The 22,414-nt window shown below is 32.9% G+C and overlaps 1 protein-coding gene and 1 long non-coding RNA gene across 4 annotated transcripts in view; both read right to left on the reverse strand.

Annotated features, from left to right (window-relative positions):
* LOC136030057 (uncharacterized) overlaps positions 1 to 22,414 on the reverse strand; it is a 210,676-nt gene that overhangs the window by 75,552 nt on the left and 112,710 nt on the right. The gene's annotated exons all lie outside the window — the stretch shown is intronic.
* The window catches only part of LOC136030045 (protein AF-10-like), a 56,021-nt gene continuing 39,931 nt past the window's right edge, over positions 6,325 to 22,414 (reverse strand). For all 3 annotated transcript variants that reach the window (XM_065708666.1, XM_065708665.1, XM_065708664.1), the window contains 5 exons: positions 20,876 to 20,987; positions 16,749 to 17,115; positions 14,945 to 15,064; positions 13,453 to 13,597; positions 6,325 to 8,297 (listed from right to left, as the gene is read on the reverse strand). In XM_065708666.1, the coding sequence (XP_065564738.1) occupies positions 8,226 to 8,297; positions 13,453 to 13,597; positions 14,945 to 15,064; positions 16,749 to 17,115; positions 20,876 to 20,987 (816 nt within the window). In that variant the 3' untranslated portion in view covers positions 6,325 to 8,225. The remainder of the gene's footprint in view (positions 8,298 to 13,452; positions 13,598 to 14,944; positions 15,065 to 16,748; positions 17,116 to 20,875; positions 20,988 to 22,414) is intronic.

Consider the following 22,414-nt stretch of genomic DNA (forward strand, 5'->3'; position numbering starts at 1 on the left):
TCTCTCAAACTACCGCCTATTTCTGCCTCAAGAATGAGTTTTATATTACTTGTAGTCAGAACGGTTTTGTTTCTGACCTTGAAAGGGGGCTACCAAATATAATGGTATGTTACCTTTTAATAAAGTGAATTATTGGAAGAATACTCGAACTCTTTGAATTCAGATGTGTCGCACATAACGATCGGAATCACATTTTTAGTAAACAGAGTTATCGACACATTCTTATGGCAAGTTTCGAAGCTAATCGATTGGTAAAGTCTTATTTTGCGTTACTCCAAAAAACGGTTGCAAGTCAAGTTTAAAAACTTATTCTTGAAATTGAGAGCTTCATTTTTTTAATGAGAAATTAATTTGGTAGCGCAGTCACTTTTTAACAAATATTTCGGAATCGACAATAAAATTAAGTCTAAAATATCTTTCAGGTATATTGCCTGGACAGTGTTTGCCAGTAGTTCCACGATCGAAAAATTGCTTTATCGTCAAATCAGGGAAAATTTTGGTGGGATAGCTTTTGCATAAGACTATCTAGGTTTCATTTTTTTTTTATTTTTTTATAAAAAAAAACCTTTGGGGGGGGGGTATATCACCCTTGTGCTCGAATGAACTTAAAGACATAAGATGTTTGCAGATTTTCTTTCGTTACATTGGGTACAAGCGGGAGATAGAAGGCAAAAATATAACCCAGCAATAATTAACAAATTGTTTGGAAATAGGAAAAAAGAGAGTTATCCTTCATAAATATATTACTTTCAATTGGTACGAATACTTTTACAGCACGAAATCTTCAAAAGCCAATACACGTAATCATACTTAAGTGTAAGAGTTAATGACTATATTACGTTATGAGAGTTAACCCGCATAGAGAGCATTTCAAATCTGGTTGTTAAGGCTATTGAAATTGATTTTTGTATATTTACCAGTTTTATTATTTTGCAACTGCCAAAGAATTTAATAGATTAGAGTAAGATTCAAAGCTGTTCTCCGTTGAAACTATTCCTTGGTCATATCTTTTTTTTTTTTTTTACTTTAATTAAATAATTTCTTAAACCACGCTGCCTTTCCATTTACAAATTTAAACAAAAGGAGCTATATAAAAATGAATGTAATATTTCAAACAAGATAGTTGTTTAGAATATTACACTCATTTTTATACATTTTCATTTGTTTAAATTCCCTTTAATTCCTCTTCATACCTAAAGAGGCGTACTGACTTCAGCTCCTCCTAAATCTTTCCGTGTTTCCTTTAACTATTGCTGTTTAGATGAATTAACCTAACCCCTCCCCCCTTCTCAAGTATGCGTATGCCAAAATAAGTCTTTAAATACTTTTTTTCTTGTTAGAGTTCAAAATCACAATTACGTTGCTGACACTCGATAGAAGAAATATACAGTTCAAGAGCATTCCTATCTTGTATAAATAATCTTTTTTTTACCCAATTTAAAAAGAAACTGACTTGAAACACAAGGCATACTAAGTTGTTTTTAAGCTCGTTTATAAAAAGAAAAAAAAACATCAAGTGCAATAACCATGTTTTAGAAATTGTAGTTAGAAGTTACCCCGGTGAATGGAAAATGGTGGCACTTGTCATTTGTGGGTGCCGAGAGGTTGGATCATCGGGGGAAGGGCTCAGAAGGTTTTGAAAAGTACTGGGAGAGATTGAAAAGTAAATTTTCATGCCGCAATGTTTCATGGGGGGCTCAGTAGATCGTGACAACTATCTTATTAACCTGACATCAAACTGTATAATCAAATAGTTTCTCTCAAATTTAGAGCAGATCATGAATAAGGTTTGTAATTTTTTGCAGGAAAAGCTTTATAAATATTTTTCTTAAGTTGTACAATTTACAGTTTGTAATTTAGAAAGAGTGGCATACTCCATTTGATATATGGTAATTACGCTTATATCAAAAAGCAATTAAATTAAAGATTCTTTTGTGTCAGAGTAATGGCATATTTCATCTACCCTTTATGAAGCAAATAAGCCTCTGCAACCACAGCCAGTTGACAAAACGGATTATATGAGTGAACTACACCTTTTGGTTTTAGGCCTAACGTTATAACATCGCTGGACAGTAGACCAAGAAATTTCCTAGAGTACTGTGTATATATCCAAGAACAGAACTGCACTAAGTGATTTTTGATAGATAGAAAAGGCAGATATGAGGTTTTCACAGTCTACCAGCAATATGGTGGTACAATATAAAAAAAGTCAATAATTTGTGTAGTTTCCTTAATTTGGGAAGGTTGAGCTGTGTAAACCTAGCTTAAATCTGCAGCTATTATAAAAAAGATTTCGGATTTTCATAATATATAAAACTAGCACTAACATTCAAATTAGACAAACAATACCACTATAAACACTGATGTCGGGTAGGGCCAATTTCCACCGATTTCAGGTATTCCAATTCGATTTTGGCGCCAACCCAAAGAGGGATATCTTTAATAAAAAAATTTAAAAACATTATTAGATGCGAGGGTGTATTTTCAAGGACGGCAATCCCGGTCGCGAGGAGGGATGCGACAAAAAGCCAGCCGCATGGGCTTGCGCCGATGCTAACGACTAGGATGGCTCTGAGGTCGAATTGGAATAGGGGTGGCCTCTAAATACAAGTAGCACCCTTTCACTTCTTACTTATTTTATTCACTGACCATTCTGTATTATTAAATCCATTTTCATAAAATAAATAAAAACAACAACAAAACTACAAAACCTGGGGACTACAATACTGCTACTAGTATTTATTCTTCACAGGGGGTCTTGATCCCAAAAGTCACATGCTATTGCAACAGAAACTGACAAAAATGACCTTAAGTTCTTCTGTGAGGAAAGAGCAGTCAACGCCTATCTTACACTAAGAATCAAAATTATAAGATTATTTAAAAAAAAAACTAAAAAAAAATAGTGCTTGTATTTACTTTATCTCTTTTACACTAGTACTTCAAATTCAGCCAAAGATACAAAAATTATTTTGGTAAAAAGGGCAGGAAAGGTATATACGTCACAGTACGATGACAAAACTTGTTATTTGATCAAATACCTTGGTTTGTGATTAAAACACGGTAGATAACAAAGTATAAAACCCAGAGAACTTCAAATGTTAAAATAATTTGTGATGGGTAATTTTAAATGAACAAATTGTACATATTTCAACAGCACAAAGAGTCTGCACTTTTGATGTGAGCTAGGTTATACCCCATTTGAGTTGTAGCTACATTCCTGAAGATTTTATTCACCTAGCCTTAAAACTTTCTAATCTTAAGACAGATACACGATCAAATGACTGGTTTTGTAATCTTAACGTACATTTTTTAAACTAACCAGGGTTCCGCATATTTGCTTAGCATTAGCTTTTTTATAACCAATGAAAAGCAGATTGAAAACCAAAGTACCCATCTACTTTTAGAAAATGACCACCTATTTAAGACTTTTAATTGAAACTTAAGAATTCAACAAATTTAGATAAAGCTACAATTTAGATTACAACAAATTTAGATAAAGCCTATTTCAATTATTCAGCAGAGAAATATTGCACTGTTAGTGTCGCAAATAATTTTTCATTACTATTCAAACCATATTAAAGTGCTGATCAGTCACTATTGTCAGTTTCCCATACACTTATGGGGCAATTCTAAGCCAGGCAGGATTCATTTTGACATAAGGTGCTTTAGCCACGTAGTTTTGTCAAAAAAAAAAAAAAAAAAAAAAAAAAAAAAAAAAAAAAAAAAAAAAAAAAAAAAAAAAAAAAAAAAAGAATTTACCCAATGAGCGGAAATTAGCCTAATCATGCATCAGGGACTAAAGAATTAAATCCTAAACCATATAATAATAATTCACTTTTTATTCCAAACAAAGAAAACATTGCAACTACGAAAGTAGAAATCTTACCCGAGTTAAAATCCCTAAAAACCAAAATGAAACATATTCAGAAATACAATTTGACAGAATGAGCAGAAAACTTTTGTGAAAAATATCTTAAACTCGAAATACTTGGATATGCTCCTTCTATCTAAAATTATAATTACCAAAAAAAAATGACTTCTGTTACTCTTGTAAAATCAGGATTTCTGAATATGTTTCCTTCGTGCTTTAAGGGATTTCAAATATAATGGTAAATATTCCACGGTTGGCTCCTCTACAAGGAATTCTCTTAACAAACTACTTCATAATATGCACACTAATAGTTGTCAGCAAATTTACACTTCCCGCCTTTTTTGCTATTTGTATCATTTTCCTTTGTTACCTGTATGCATGTATATGTTGGATTTACGACACTTCTTGACTACTAAAGTCCTTGCGTCAGCCCTACAATGTCTTGCTATAGCTGAGTTCGAACTATGGGTCCCGTATTACCAAACTGAGATCAAACCCACTGCACCACCCTAGGACATCCTTCTTTGTTACTGTGTATCAGTTTTATTGCATGCATTCTTATTTTAAATATTCGCTATCAAACGCAATCTATATTTCAAGTCGTCAAGTTGACTTTTCAAGAATTTTTTCAGGATAAAGTTATCTTAGTATATATATAAGTATATACATACTATACTTATAATATACTATAAGTATATTATATACTGTATATTGTATATGTGTATAGTACAAAGTATATTGTATATTTATAAGTATATTGTATGTTGTGTATAAGTATATTGTATAGTATATAAGTATTCTATAAGTATAAGTATACTAAAAGTATAAAGCATATATATAATATATATATATTATAATATATTGGTTAATCTTAGGATACTTGAAACAAAATCGTCAAGAATATTCTTTTATAGCACATAGTGTTTGCAACATTAAAAAATATGATAAACTGACGTTTTGTTTCAGATAAAATCCTGCGAAATTCTTACAACACCAAAGTGATAAATAAAAATATAGATGAGTTTGATCACGAATATCAAAATGCGAATACATGCAAAAAATAACAAAAGAAAATCATGCCTGATGGCTCTAGTAAAGGTCTTAAGTCGAAGCTGCCAACCATAGGGAGCAAAGTGAGAAGATGGAAGCGTACACGTTCTTTAAGGGTCAAAACTCCCCAAAAAAGTAAGGCCGAAAGTAAAGCCTCATTCTTGAGGAGTGAAGGTTGGCATTCCCTTCCATTGAATTAAAGACCATTAAATTTATATACATTTACAGTTTTTAATTCTAACTCTCTTTGGGATAAGTCTGTTACTGTGTATCAGTTTTATTGCATGCATTCTTATTTGAATGCTTCTTTACTCTTCTTTACTCTAACCAAAATAAAACTTCAAAAGTTACAAAAGGATTATAACCGTTAGATTTTTCACTTGGAATTTAGCGCCCTAAAATTTCTGCGCCCGGGTTAAGTGCCCACTCTGTCCCCTAAAACCACTTCTGGTCAAGATGCCTGAAGGAGGAAAAACGGACAATTTACCCGCAAGGAAGAACGAAATTATTTTTTTTTTAATTTGAAGGATCATATTTCTGACAAAGAAATATTTCAAAGTCCCCCCCCCCCATTTCCTTTTTGATATAAAACTGAAAGATTATGTTGACTACCTTGATACCATTTATTACTGCAGTGGCGAAATCGATAAGGCGACACCAACATGAAGATTCAGGAAGTGGAGGCAAATTATCGGTAGGATTACAGTGTTCTTGTCTTTTTACAATGAGCGAGAAAACAATGCATAAGAGCTGCCGAGAAAACACAGCTTACGGCTTCATAGTCGTTTTCAAGAGACTTAGAGACTTAGAGCCAGCATTTCAGCGAACATTGCAAAAAAATGCGCTTGAAATGAAGTGTGTCCAATGACTAATTTGCATATTTGATCAAACAAAAGCAGCAATAGTGCTCATTAGTTCGATGCACAAATAGTCAGAGATCCTTTTTTTCTAACAGTCGAAATAACTAAGCCTAAATTTAATGGTTTTCTTATCGGTCAGTACATTTCGAACGTATGTACGCATGGAAGGGGGACTGACTACTGCCCCCCCCCCCCCCGAGACATCGAGATTGCTCCTATGGATTTTTGCAACATGTTCTTTGATGTAAATCCAGGTCACATATTTTTTAGTAGGAAGATTTTTGACTGACCAAATACTGGTACAACATTGGAATATAAAGTTCAAAAAAATCTCATTTCTAAACAACTATTAAAGAAGAGAGGTCTCATCAAAAATTGTTTCTTCTATTTATCAGTATAGTAGGCTAATTATTTCTTTATTTGGAACGACTTTAGTGAGTTTTGTAAACAGCAACAAAAAAAAATCAACCAAAAGAAAAAAAAATGTGAATAAAAGTAAAGACAACTCAGAAAGTTAAAAGCTAAATACAAGTTTTACACGAATTATGAAGTATAGATTGTTTTATTGACATTTTTTCTTCTGGAGAGGCAAACAGCTAAATATTTACCAATATACTTAATACTAATAATGGGTCACGGTGAAACTTTTGAACATAATCTAAACTTGTTCACCAAATTTCTGTACATTGACTGCAATAGTTGCGACAGAAGGAGACACGGTACCTAACTATCAACACTGGTCCCAAACTGCCACCCAAAAATGGCTTCATCGAGCATAAATACAAGTATTAACAACAGCTGATCTTTTAAAGAAAAAAAAGGGAACAACCGAACCATAGAGTTTCTTTTATAATAACTGGCTGTGGTACATATGGTACCATATGGGCTGTGGTACCATCCCAAGTCCAAATAAGGAATTAGAATAGTTTCATGGTTCGTAAAAGCAACTTAGCATGGTAGAATAAGACAGAAAAGGTGATTTGGAAAATATCTAGTGGCGTGGTGCCAATTTTGCTGCAAATTCGGATTCAACACAAAAATTCTTAAAGAAAAAATTCGTAATTCAAACATCAAAAATAGTTTTGAAATAAGCAATTGAAATAGGTTAATGTAGAGCACAAAATACAAAGAATTTTATTTAACCCAATCTAAAAAAAACAATACTGAATTAAAAGGCTCGCTTGGATTAATGAAAAAGTTGCGGCAACGTTTTCCAATTTTATCATGACCAAAAACAAAAATTGTCAGTAAAATTTATGGTTTGTAATATAACACCTTTGAATTGCTGAAAATATTCTTTCGATAAAATTTGATTTGAGCTTGCGATCTCAGTCTATCAGTTTAGTATATACAAGTATAGTTCACAAATATAAGTTGGTATACTCACAGATACTTTGTATCAAATTTTTTGATCATGCAGATTTGGTTTATTGAAGCCATTCTTTCGACTCTATTTGCTTTCAAAGGGGTTTCAGTTCGTGATTTCAATTATTTTAGATTACCGAATTGGTCTTATTTGGTTAAATAAACTAAATTTTTATACAAGTTTTTTTTTAATGCAGTTTTAATGGCAAAACTGAACTATAACAAGAATTTTTTTTTAGCAATATGGTTTTTATGAATATATTTTTCATTGATTTGAAATAGTATTATATGCTTATTCTTACATTCCCCTATGCAATGTTCTAATTTACCCAGGCATTTTTAATTACACGAAATAATAAGTCATCTTCTGCTGAGATACGGTTTTGCTATCCACAACTATCTTAAATTAAATCTGAAATAAGGTCATTTAAAATCCAAATTGTTAATTTAAATTACCATACACATATTAAATAAAGGGTCAACATTTGATTTCCAGAATAACAGGGCTTTGGGGATCAATTTCATCTTTTGTTGCACTAAAAAACTTCCGATGGCCGATAAAACTAAAGCTCAGCTCTGATAACGGCAGCGAAATTCTCCAAAACCTTCCAAAAAAGTTTCTTAAAAAAAAAATCCTTTGACTGCATATTTAAAAAAAGGAAACTAACAATCCTTTCTTCCATTCATCAGGTCTTGTACATTCAACAGTCTATTTTTCAAACGGGAATTCTTAATTTGTTTTAAACTTTACTGTGCCAGAAGAAAAGAAGAACCTTTCTACTATTATCTGAGATAAAAACAAACCCGTGCACCTCAAGACATTTTTCAGTTTATGACGAAAATCAGAAAGAGGAAACAGATTCTACTCGATGGAAGCGAAATCTGCTGCTGAATCAAAATTCAAGTACCGAAATCTTTTTGTGCGACCAAAGACAATAGTAAGTACCATTAATCCTTGCCTATTTGGCCCTCTATAAATATTCAATATCTCTAATCTGAAACGACTCACTTCGTACAAATCTGTCATTTTTTTTCTTAAAGAAGAAACTGAAGAAAAAAAGTCACATGAAGGACCACTTTTAACGAAGGTACAATCTTCGGTCGTGAGCTCGCGGCATGCTTTCACCTCGAGGTATATCTCTTCTCCCAAACTGCAATAGAAACATATTCAAATATTAACTTCATTAAGAAAAACATTAGAAGAAAGTAGTACCAATCGAAACGAGATTTATGTAGTATCTGAAGGGTCAAACATCACGTAAAAATAATAGTCCTATGAGCCATACTCTTTGATGGGATCTTTAGTGAAGATTTTTTCAAAAGTTTTGACGTCAACCCTGGCACTTGCGCAATCATTTATTGCGTTCCTCTCTTTCTGTTCAGCAAAAGTAACATTTCCAATGAAACATCTTTGAATGTATAGTTCCGTTTTAGAGGCTACCTTCCACGGAACACGCCATTGCTACACCCTTCCTTAAGTCAATTACAGCTAAACTCATCGTTTTCTGCAGCTATTATGAGAAAAAGGTTGAGATGGCTGAAGCAAGTTCTGCGGATGAGGGATGACAGATTGCCAAATATTGTCCTTGTCGGATGACAGAGAGTCTATCATCCATCCATCCTAGAGCAGAACTAAGGTGGAAAAGAAAAGGCATGGAATTCAAAACAGTCTAGGGTAATTAGTCAGGTAATAGTAATAGTCTAGGTAATAGTCAGGGTAATTCAAATAGTCTGTGATTTTCTAAGAACCCTTTAAATGCAATTGGAAAACCAAATAGAAGGTTTTTAAAGATTTATGATTTGCCATGTCCACAGGACTTTGAAGACAATAAGGATACTGAGATTTTTCTTATTATATGACCATCTCTCAACTAGGATTGCAACTAAGGCGATTTTTACAAAAATTTCAATTTTCTAACCTAAATTGTGAAACTAAAAAACAAGGCAAAAACGCCTCGAAAAACGCTTATATGAGACTTAGAACAGTATTCCCCTGTATACGCTAATGGATTTACTGAATGGAATTTGCTCAAAGGACCCCTCCCTTACAAAAATTAAAAATAACAAGCTAACATTACTCCCCTCCACCTCCTAGAAAAATATTTTATACTTCTATGGTTGAAACAAAAGGTAAAATGGTCACTAAGTCTGTTAAAACAGTAGATTTAAAAAGACAAAAAAAGGAATAACATTTTCCCTATGATTGTTAAATAAATACCTAAATGGCATCTGGGATATAATGTAAGAATAAATCAAAAAATTATTGCTTATATGAATTGAAAAACAAGAGAGAAGTGATCAACTAGACTTCTTTATATAATAAAAAAAAGAAAAAAAGTGAGTCTAATTTTTGGGGGACCAAGTAATTGTGTTGTGAGAGCAACACTTTGGTTTTGTCCCGTTTTTTTTTTTTTTTTTTTTTTTTTTTTTCTATGCCACTGATCTCAGCTTATTCCTGGAAAATGGTAAGGGTCTAACCTGTGCGGTTTTTACGGAAAGTGTGGACCTCAGGCCAGATTGATGAATATGACATTACATTTTGGAAAGCTCCGTAGAACTCTTGCCTGGGGCCAAAAAGGATGGTTTTTGCTTGTCCTCGAGCCAGAGCCTATGGTGTGCGAAGTGAAGTGGAGTTATATAGCCTATGTCAGAGAGGAGTATCTGAAGTTGTGCAGCCAAGCTTTCGTTTCATCAAACCATGTTTCTGTTTTCGAGTGGAAAGCTCCGTTCTAGCAGGCAAGCAGGCAGGCACCAGTTTCAAATTGAAGATGGACTAAAATCTATAAGTGTTAAATATATGCGGTAGTTCCCCGGCCCCACAGCCAATATATCTTCTTTGAGTGATAAATAGAAAAATTTACAGAAACAAAAAAGTGCGATTTTCCCACGGGTCCGAAAGTGCTGCCATCTATTGTTTCTAGCCATTTCTGTTCGTGATTTCAGCTGACTTTACCATTTTTTTTTTCTACTTGGGATTGCAATAGAGAAATCGTATCAGATACACCTCTTAAACTTTAAAAGTTCTCTCATTGCTAAAGAAATTAGAGTTTATCCTTTGCTCCTTTCTAAGTGGTGGTGTTAGAAAGTTGGCCTCCGGCAAAAAAGTCAACTTTTGAACTAAGACAGATAGAATTTTTTTTTCAATGACAATCGATAGACCTTGATGAGCTGATCAAAGTATATGTCATCCATTTTTTGTTACAAAAATTCCTTCATGACATACACCAGTTTGAAAGTTTCAAGGGGTTGACAACTTCAGTGGTAAGGTACACACTTGAACCAAAAATAGGCCGATACCAATTGTGAGATATGTAGGGGACTTCCAAGCAACAGTCGATTATTAGTTTATAATCATCTTTGGCAATGAGGGGTTTGCAACTTTTGCTGATTGGTGTACCTATTATCTGTTTCTGGTGTAATTGATGGTAAGAACAACTTGGTTCCCGATTGTAAGACATGTAGGGGAGTTGTAAGTAATAATCGGCTGTTAGGCTACAATGACTTCAGCGACAAGGGGTTTGCAACTTTTGCTAGTTGGTGTACCCATTATTTGTTTCCGGTGAACTTGGATGTATATCACGGGAGAGGGACTTGTAAGTAAGAATCGGTTGCTAGAGGAGGTTCATCAGAGGCTAAAAATTTGTGCAAATTGGTGCACATCTATGGTATTTGATCCTGAAAAGTCACGAATAGCTTTATAATACCAACTAGATTATATAAGATAATGTTCCAAGTTTCCATCGGTCACGATGTCTACGATTGAAAAGGATAAAGTTCAACTGGCTGCAAACTCAATTTAGTCCCTTCTTCCGATATTCTTTTGCTGTTGTTTTTTCAACGCTGAAGAACTTGATCATGTGATTACTGATTGTGTTCTGCTTTGAATATGCCGTTTTGAATGCTTTGATAGTTTTGACAACTTCAGAATTTAACCGATAGCGAAGAAACAAAACCAAAGTGTTGCTCTCGCAACACTTTTATCGGCGAAGCCGGACAAAGGTTGCCGCAACACTTCACGTTGCCCAGGCAACGTAGGTCTAGTTGTTTTTACTGTCTGGAAGGCTTTTTCTTAATGCGTCTCAGTTAATCATTAATAGAGAAACTTCTAAATAATATGTATTTTTTTGTCATGGGACGTCACGTTTTATCTTTCTCCTAATCCGTTTTTTTTTGTTTATTTATTTTTTCCATATTTTTGTTTTGTTTCGTTTTTTTTCTAGAAATAACTATGAATTTATATTATCGATGGTTTGTCAATCAATTCTTTTTCGGTTAAAGTTCTAGAGCAAGGATTCAAAGCGTGAGAAAGGCGAGTCAAAGAGACCAGGCCACTTTACAGGAAGTACCAAACCATTTACTATCAGGTGTGTAAATCAATCCTACAGTCAGTCTTTAGTTATAATCATGATAAACATATCTCGCCAAGAAAGGAAGAAAATGAAGACAATAAACAGCCAGAGAAAAAAGTTAAGAAATTACGCAAATCTTTCGCTTGACCGTCGTCAGTGCAAAATAAAACTGATAAACCAAACACAAAACTAAAATAGGATGTCCCTTTCTTAGTAACAGTGAAAGGGTAACTCCTCGTTTTCTTCCTTTCTTTGCGATTTTATGTTCAATTATGATTAGCCAGTGTGGTCTCAGAAATTATTTAAGTTATAATCATAGTCTATAGTTTATATTTGAAGTTTATAGATATGGTCTATATCTAGACTATAATGTATAGTTTTAATCAATTATGATGACGGTAATAGATAAATGAATGAAACAAGAGAGAAACCTGTTTAGACATCAAGTCAAACAGTCTTCCTTTTCTCCTTCTGTCTCTCTTTTTTTTCTCTTTTTTTTTTTAATGTGTTTGTGCTGTTGCATTGGTGATTTCTTTTTTCATTATATTTCAAATATGCATGGTAAAAGAATTAGTTTAAACAAAAAAAGTACTTTTCGTATACTACTATTGTGGAAATTGATAAGCTTTCATACCTTAGACTGAATTACCATTGGAATGCTGCGAAGTGTATGCGATTCTTACGAGCGACCATAGCTTTTTCTGGCCATTTTTAATCAAAAGTTTCTGGTATAAGTGAAAATAGGAGAATTTCCCCATTTATTAAACAAATTTAGATCGTTCTCCAAGTCTTTGAGAATCTTAGAGTCTAAATAAAGTCAAAATAATATCACAAATGGCTTAGTGAATGGATAAACCTGAACCCGGGAAGGCCAATTTAGGCCTATGATATAAATATCTTGTCCTTTCAATGTAAGCTACGCTGTAGGCTTGTCACAAAATCACATGTTTCGAAAAGAACAAAAACCTTAATTGCCTGTAAATAGCATGTTCTGACTGTGAAATGGATCATTCTGGGCTGTAAATTTTAAGAACATATTTTAACAACGGTTTAAGTGAAAGTCATGTAAACGATGAAAACAGTACACTTAAGGCAAACTACTTCTGTCAAAACGGTATACAATAGGATAGTTATATGCAATATCAAGGAAATTATGACCAAATATCGAGAATGATGATATTTAGGGGGAGAGAAAAGCCAAGGATCCCTCTCATCTCTAAAAAACCCGAAGGAACAACGACCAGATAGGCCCTTTTTCCAGTTGAAGAATACTGAACGGCAAATACTGAAAGAATACTGCATAGAAATACTGAAGAATACTGTTCTCCAAACCCATTTTTAGTGTGTCAGAACTTGTCAAAAAACAAGCTTGGAGGAGGGATTACCTTATAGGCTTTGAACGTCCGGAAGAGATTTTCTGTGTTTCTTTACTTATAATAATGGCTTGATTTTTTTTTTTTTTAATCTTGCACTCTTATTGTAACTACGAATCCGATTTACAATGTTTTTGGCTGTTACCAAGTTTTATTAGCAATTGTGTTTTGATGGATCGCGGAAGGACAGCTCAGATAAATTACTCTTTCAGAATCAAAACACACTCCCAACAAAAAACTAGTTTTGAACAATGAAAGTCTAAAGCTACTTGGTGTAGAAAACAACGATTGATTATTACCAACAATGAATTCAACAAAAGGTGCAGGTTATTTATTGTACATCTGAACGTCATATAATCCCTACATCTGCAATATTGAACTACCAATTAACTAATAACATCTTATTAGTAATTCATCTCGTCTAAGTTTAATGCATCTCACTAACTATATTTCTGAATAATTCGAATGGCGTAAGATATTTGCCATTCACAGAGTAGTGGTGCACAACGAAATCGCTATAAATTACGTTATTTTGTTTGTATAGTACGATAAGGTCATTGGTTAGAAACAAACGTCTAATTTACCTGTTGGTACTGGGATTGATTTGTAACAACTGAGACCCCTGTTGCCGTCGATTGTAAAGAGGCACCATGAGCAGCAGGAGGACCTTGACCAACTGGGCTTACTACCTGGTACATAGAGCTGAAAGCCTGCTGAGGAGTTCCACTTCTGTTGAAAGAAAAAAACATATATAACTATAATTAATTTATAGTGAGTCCACACATGCATATATACTCAGTACTCGGTTATTATTTCAGGATAAACTTATTTATGATTTCTGAATAGGGTCATTCTGATGGTTGCACTGTTTCTGATAATAGTTCATAAACATATTTCGTTTAGTAATAAAAGTAAGCATTTAGGGTGAGTATATGCGTTAAAGCATATGGCCAGCTACCCTAGTGATTTGCATAGGACTCAGGAAATAAAAATATAATATATATATATATATATATATATATATATATATATATATATATATATATATATATATATATATACATTTTTCAAAGAATGTTAGGATTTTTATTAAAATATAAATATTTATTGCCTTTCAGCGTCTTAAGAACCTCGTATTTTACGTTTACTCATCAAAAAATCCTTTATTGTTACAGGATATGGACAGGTAAGATCCCTATGACAATTAAACGAATTAAAGTAAACAGAATATTGAAATTTGTCTTCTCATTAAAAAGAAGAAAAAAAAAAAAATACAGGAATCAGTTAGCACAACATGTTTAAGATCCTAGATTCCCAAATAACGTTAAGATTGCTACTCAGCCTTGTAGACGTTGCCCAATTTCTCACAATTAAAAAGCTACTCACAGAATTCCAGAACAGGTTCAATTTCTAACCGAAAAACTAAATTTTCTGTTTTTTTTTAACACTGTCTTTCCTTACCAGCCTTTATTCAGTAAAAATTCCTTTAAGATTTCCCACTGGTTTTCACCAAATCAGCCAATCTTTGTGTTGATATAACACAAAAATAATGTTGAAATAATGTTGATGAAATTTTTCATCAACATTGCCCATTTTGTCGTTTTAAAAAAGGGCTGTAAAATATAGATTGTTAAAATGAAATTGATGCCCCACTCTCTGAATTCACTACGTAAGATCAATGAATCTGCTTCGCTTTCCAGTTGCCCAATGTCATCAGCAATGTTCTATATCTTTTAATTCAGAACAGTAGCACTGCTAGCATTGTACCGATACCATAGTTGTATGGTATCAACGCAATGTTGATATTGTGTTACTTTTGCGCAAAATTTAACCAGCATCAACGGGTAAATTCAACACAAATGTTGAAAATGAAAGATTTCATTTTCAACATTTGTTGATGAAAGATTTCATCAACATTATTTTCAACATTTGTGTTGTATTTACCCGTTGATGATGGTTAAATTTTGCGCAAAAGTAACACATTATCAACATTGTGTTGATACTATATTTCGTGTTGATATAACATTTTGTGTTGATTTAACACAAAAAATAAAAGGAGAAAACAAGAAAAGATACCTCAGTATTTCAGGAGTATTAGACGTACTTCTTGCAATAGAGGCACTATGAGCCGCGCCAGGTGAGACCAAATTTCTGTTGATTGGTGAACGGTCATCATAATGACCATGTGATGAATGCCTGCAAATTAGCAAAATATCAGCTTTTATTTGTAACAAACCGTTTATATCATTCACAGCGTTGCCTCATCCTTGTGTGTTGCCCAGTGTTGTTAGTCACTTCTTTCAGTATCTTGAACAGACCAAACCGAGAGACATGATGAAGGGAGGATTTTAAGGAGAGGAGGATTAAGCCTCTGTCTTTTCAGAAAGAGCCTTAATGTATTCACGTTAAAGGAAAAAGACTTTGAATATATTTCAATACTCAAAGGAAGAAATTCTCAAGGACATATCTTACAAAAGGCTGAATCGGAGCTCGGGAAAATTGCTGGTACAATTATATAAATTTACGAAAAGCTTGTAGAAATACCTTTAGATTATATTTTTAGAGCAGAAACTATTACATCAATGTAATTTATCAGTCAAACTCGGCAGGACTGGTCAAGAGTGAGACATGTTGAGGAGGGTTTGAGGAGGAAGAGGAGGTGAATTATCTTTTCATCGAAGACTTGCAGGAATAATGGATAGAGTAATCTCTAATAATGATAATAATGGATAAGGTAATCTTAAGACTCTTGAGCATTTGAATTTTATAATGCTGATAAAATCCTTAATCGTTTATAAAACATAAAAAAAACTGCAACATAGAACTTTAAAAAAAAAAATCAAGCTTAAAACATTGTATATAAGATTAGTGACGTTATTCATTATTTCTCATTCTAAGAATATTTTAAACGTAATATAGCGATTAAATTCCGATTTTTAGAGATTTGTACATGACAATCAATCCTAAATATATACCGGTTCCTACATTTATAACAGTGATATTCATGGTGATTCGTTTTTGCACTTCAGAACCTTAGAGAAGAATGATAGAAGAAATCGATTAGAAACTAAGTTTCCACATGGACAATTAAGCTAGATTACACCGATGTGGCTGCAGCAAAGGGATACGAAAATATCTTAGAAAACTGAGAAAATCCTATACAGACACCCTCAACTACAAACTCGCAAAAAAAAAAAAAAAAAAAAAAAATCCAGAGCGAAAAAAGGAGAGAAGAAACCCTATTTGATTAAATAAATTCTCTATAAGTTTAGAAGATATTCCAAAATACCTACATCCTTATTCTGAAGACTTGCATATTTTAGAAGTCTACATTCCCATGCTGTAGCAAAGCATCTCTCTAGAAAAATAGCAACGATAATATTAAGATTACACTCTCCCATTAAAATTAATAACTCCCAAGACAGTATCCCAAGACACCTTTTAAGAGATTAAAATGTTAAAAAAAACGTACCTTGGTAGCCTAATATCAACACAAAGCAAAAGTTGAATAAAGCTCTCTATTAGAGAATTTACCTTTTCTGCTCTATACTATAACTTTACCTTATGAATGCCTTACCTTCTTGTCAGAAGTTATTCCACCTCTGTTGGTTATATTTTCAATTATCAAAGAAAGGTTAGTGATCCTTCTTTGTTTTATATCAAAATTTTAATTACTGTCTTCCCCCCTCCCCCACCAAGAAAATACTACGGTAGCCATCAATGGATGGGTGATAGTCACAGAAGGGGTCAGGGGTTCTACCTTTCTCACCCGTCTGCGGTTAAGTTCTTTTACATTAAAGTGCCCAAACAATATTAGAAATTTCTTAAAACAATGAATGCAACAGGTAAATAAACATAACACCAACAAAATTAAAGTTACCTAAGGCTCGTTGAATTGCTAATAACTCCGCTATTGCCAGACACTATGACCGGACTGGCAGCCACTCTTTCGTGAGCCACAACTACACTCGAACTCCGAAGAACAGAGTCATATCCATTTTCTACTGGGCCACTATGAGCAGGCGGTGGCATATAATCGCTATGCCTCCTTTCTCTTGTTGACGATGAGGATTGGTGAGCAGGAGTGGTTGATTGAGGAAGGACAGAGGGGGCGTATTGGAGGGGCAAGGAGAGACGTGCCTGCATAGATAATAAATGGTCCCGGCGTTGTTGTAACTGGGAAAACTGCTCCTCTAAACGCGTGTTCTCCATCCGTATTGTGTGAAGCAAGGATAGCAGGTCAGCAACTGAAAAAATAAGCGGAAATAAATCAAAAACGAAAATATTCAATTATGAATTTAATCCACTCATGAGAATTCATCAATTCAATAACATAAGTTCAATAATCCAGTCCAGTTTTAGTGACCATCTAAAAAGCGGATTATATATATATATATATATATATATATATATATATATATATATATATATATATATATATATATATATATATATATATATATATATATATATATATATATATATATATATGACTGAAATTGTGAAATACTTGATCCAGCGTTTAATTAGTATGACTAGTGAAATACTTGTCATGCAGAATTGGTCGAGAAGTTAATTCTTTGGACTTGTGCTGACAAGTTCACTCAGAATTGCTGTTGGCCATGTCAAAATTAACGATGGCTTAGCTAATGCACAGCTTGAGTAATCGTGAATAAATAATTGACTCTTAAACAGGTAGACCTATGCCTTTCTATTTTAATTAGCTAGTAATTACCATCAACATGACGGAACCAACAGAAGTCTAGCTACAGATTTTAAAGAAATTAAATGAAGTGTCAATAGAGCTTAAAAAACTTAATCCCCTGTGCAAAAAGGCAGAAAAATTATCTGTGGAATTTTCTTCAATTTCGGAATCAGTGAATAAAAAAATTTGCGAAGTGGAATAAAGATCCGAAAAAAAGCGGAAGTTGGTGAGCCGAAAATGGAAGGTAAAAAGAATAAACAGATAATGGATATAATTGAGGCAGATCAAAAAAGCTGAAACTTGATACTCTACAATTTTGATCCAAAGAAAAGGGGTTCTAGTCTAAAACAGGACAATCTTAGATGCTTGAATGAAATTGTAAGAGGCGCCAGGTTTATGCAGACACCCAGCACAGGTGTTTTTCGTTTACCTCCAAAACTGAAAGTCAGACCAATCGTAATTAAATTAGCGTCCATGAAATTAAAAAAAAACCTTAAGTCGTATTTTGTTCCTGAGCTTTCTTTGTAGACTGTATTCTGCTGTACTATGGCCTACATGATTATTGCAATAAATCTTATCTTATCTACAATGAAGAAGGGTTAACTGTATGAGCAGATACGAAAAAGCAAAAAAAAAAATTTACCGTCTATTCCATCTATTATGTCATGTCAAAAGGGTGTCAATAAAAGGGTGTCCAGATTTAAAGGTGAAAGTTTCAAATAGAAACCATCTATAAAGGATGGCGTTTTTAATCTCCAAGGAAAAGGAAGCAGGTTTGATTGGAAAAAAAATCCTTGGGGATTTTCCCCATCAGAAGTTATAAGCATTCATATATTGGAAAAGTCTAAAGCAAACACAAAGGAAACAAGCTTTATTAGTCTAAAAGAAGGTTTTCATAGGAATACAAGGGAAAAATACATACGTCACAAAGATGTATGTCGTCAAAAAAGTCTAATTTTTTAACACATAAAGGCAAACCTATAGAAATTGTCAGACAGAATTTCGGAGATCCTAAATATGAAACAAAGTTGCAGATTCTCAACGTGTAACATTTTGAGGATATTTTCATTTGAATTTTGAAACTGTAAATTCTATACAGATTACATAGTATAAAAATTTACATTTAAGGTTTTTAAATTGCAAATCTCAAACGCATAACAATTTGAAGGTATTTTCAGCATAAATTTTGAAGCTGAAAATTCCAAATAGATCACATTCAACATGATTCACACACGAAACTATTAAATTGTAAACTAAGTATTTCTACTTGAAATTTTGAAGATGCGAGTTCCAATAGCTTATAGAAGCTTCCATTCGATGTTTTTTTAAGTTGATGTTTTTTTAAGTTGATTTTTTGAAGATAATACCTTATAGAAGCTTCCATTTGATATTTTTTGAAGTTGATGTTTTTGAAGTTGATTTTTCGAAGATAATACCTTATAGAAACTTCCGTTTGATGTTTTTTGAAGTTGTAGGTTTCAACAGTTGTAACATTTTATAAGGCTTTCCATTCAAAATTTTAAAGTTGCAGATTCCAAATATGTCAAAATTCTTAGATATTTTCACTTGAAATTTTAAAGCTGTGGGTCCCAAATAGATAAAATATTATATGGGTTTCCACGTTATTTATTTAAGTTTCAGATTCCAAATATGCAACATTTCATACAAGTTCCCATTAAAAAATTTGGAATTGCAGGCAGTGGCTGTTCTACATCTGGGCAGAGGGGATAGCTACCTCCCCCCTGTTTTTTTTTGAAAATCTGATATTAAATTCCTTTTATTTTATGTTTTTACACTCTTTTGGTATACCTTGCGCCCCTGAGATTATGAGGCCTAAAACTGCTACTGGCTACAGGTTCCTAATATATAATATTTGAAGCGAATTTCAACTTGAACGAGACTTCCCTTTTGTGTTGTTAAATGGCATCAAAGACTCGAAACAGCAATTTAGACAAAAAAAAAAAAAAAAAAAAAAAAAAAAAAGAGGGCATCAGTAGGTGTCATTTCGCATTTTTTTCAGCAAGAACAAAAAACGAAGGGAAACTGACGACATAAAACACTACTTAGTGTTGGAGATTAAAAAAAGCCATCAAGATTAAGCAGCAAAATCTTAAAGCTCATTGTGAAAAGATAAAAAAAAGATATTATTTGTATTTCTCTTCTTTTACTGGCGCTTTATATCGTGCCAAAGACCAAGAATTTTTTTTTTCCACACGGACCCTGCGTCTATATTTGGGTGTAATTTTTTAAACTAATAAGTGTCCCGTATACTGTCCTAGCTCTAACTGTTTCGTAATTAGCTCTAACTGTTTCGTAATTATAATTGATTACAATCAGAGAAGTTCTATAAAAAAAAAAAAAAAAAAAAAAAAAAAAAAAAAAAAAAAAAAAAAAAAAAAAAAATCTACTTTGAATAAACTACAGCTTAGACCATTGATTCACAGCTAGAGTTAGGTTTTTATACTCATTGGGGGCAAATGTAGACTTTTTCACCCCTGGAAACTATGCAGTACTATAAGTACTGTAAATACCATTAATATTACAATTTTAGCTTATTTTGCCACCCCAAGGGCACGCTGCCCAGAGTATTTGCCCCTTCTGTCCCCCGCTCCCCCCTAGATCCGGCCCTGCATTGATCAGAATACAAATTCCAATAAATAGAATTATCTTCTTTTTTCTAAGTCTACTGGGTAACGTTGCAGTCAGGTGAGGGTAATTGTTTAGTTCTTATTAAATTTCTACTGAAGCGCTTATGTATTCCCCCAAAATCAGTTCCAAAGCCCTTGCGCTGAAATTGAGAACTGAGATTGTATTAAAATTAGGGGCTGAAAATGAACCTTTTCCAATTCTCCCCCTCCAACTACAATAAAACCCTGTGCTCGCCTTTTTTCAAATTAATCGTAATTCTGGAGAATTAACAGTAGGCAGAAATTTCACAGTATAAAACATTAATTTTCTGATTTTGAAGCTGCTTCTGAACCATAAAGGAAACCAGAAACCGAAATGGAGAAAATTCTCTGTTTTCTATGACAGTTAAGGCAATAATTGCAGATAACAAGTTTGAGCGAGCTTCTGTCCCCATGCAAATTAAAAAAAAAATGGAAAAACAATAACACAAAAACTGGTGAATACCACAATAAATGTCAGATAAAACAGGGAAACATTTTTATCATTAAACCTCATAAATGAGAAATCAAGCAAAATAAAAAATAAACAGTTTTGTCAAAAATTGGGCTTGATATATTTTTTCTTCTTATCATAGGCTTAACTTGAAATAGGCAAGAAAATAAAATCACACTTACTGTCGAAACTTTGAGCCTGCTCCATCAGTAAATTGCTCCCTTGCTGCCACTGCAGCTCCAGAAGCTCTTCGAGATTACTTGCTGGCCCTCTGGGTATTGAAGCAATAGATTTCTGCAAGACAGATATACAAATAGAAATAGAAAAATAAAATCCAGGTGGTATTTACTCTATTTTTAGGTGGACTAAAAATAATGAGACATTTCAAAAAAAGAAATAGATCAAACTCGTTAAAGAAAGTATATATATATATATATATATATATATATATATATATATATATATATATATATATATCGAACAGTTCAGGGTAACGAACTGTAGTAAGGAGCTACCCGGCTCAATAGTAAACGAAACTCTAAAAAAAAAACAGAATTTTGATACTAAAAGACACATCGAAAGAATTGTATTTTTATGCTGATTTTAAATATACAAGTTTCATCAAATTTAGTCTTACTCATTAAAAGTTACAAGCCTGGGAAAATTTGCCTAATTTTGGAAATTAGCGGGAAACACCCTCTAAAAGTCATAGAATCTTAACGAAAATCACACCATCGCATTCAGCGTATCAGAGAACCATATGGTAAAAGTCTCAAGCTCCTATCTATAAAAATATGGAACTTAGTATTTTTTGCCAGAAGATGATCACGGGTGCGTGTTTATTTGTTGTTTTTTTTTCAGGGGTCATCGTATCGACCAAGTGGTCATAGAATGTCACAAGAGGGCTCATTTTAACGACAATGTTAAGTTCTAGTGCCCTTTTCCAGTGACCAAAAAAAAATTGGAGGGCACCTATCTTTCCTTGGAGGAATATGTCATGGGGGAAGAGAAACACAATGAAGGGGTGCAGAATTTTCTAGCATTATTATAAAAAAAAACAATGAAAAAATAATTTTTTCTTTTAACTGAAACTAAGGAGCAGCATTAAAACTTAAAACGAATAGACATTATTACGCATATGAGAGGTTCTTCTCCTCCTAAGGTACCTCGCTCTTTACGCTAAAGTATTTTTAGTAATTTCAACTATTTATTCTACGGTCTTTCTGATTCAGTGGTCATTCTTCAAGAATTGGGACGGAATTTAAGCTATATTTTAGTGTAAAGAGCGAGGTTAACGAGGGGACAAATCCCCTCATATACATAATAAGAATATAAGAATATAGAAGTTCGTTACGTAAGTTGATTCTTAAAATAATTAATTAAAATAATTAAAATTAAAATAATTTTAAATTAATTAAATTAATAGTTCATAAATGAATAATAAATAAATAATAAATATATGAATGTAAATGAATATAAACAATAAATATAATAATAAATAAATAAAATAAATTAGTTAAAATAAAATTAATTAAAATAATAATTAAAATATTTTTTTACTAATAAAAACGTTAGAAGTTCTAGTTTCCTTTTTGAATTATGGCATGGATAAGGGTATGCTACCTGCAACAATATTCGTTGACATAAAAAAAGCTTTCGACACTTTTTCTCATACAATTCTTATATCTAAGCTCCACAATTGCAGTGTTAGAGGACAACCG

This window comes from Artemia franciscana, chromosome 8, assembly GCF_032884065.1.
Source record: "Artemia franciscana chromosome 8, ASM3288406v1, whole genome shotgun sequence".
NCBI classification, from domain to species: domain Eukaryota; kingdom Metazoa; phylum Arthropoda; class Branchiopoda; order Anostraca; family Artemiidae; genus Artemia; species Artemia franciscana.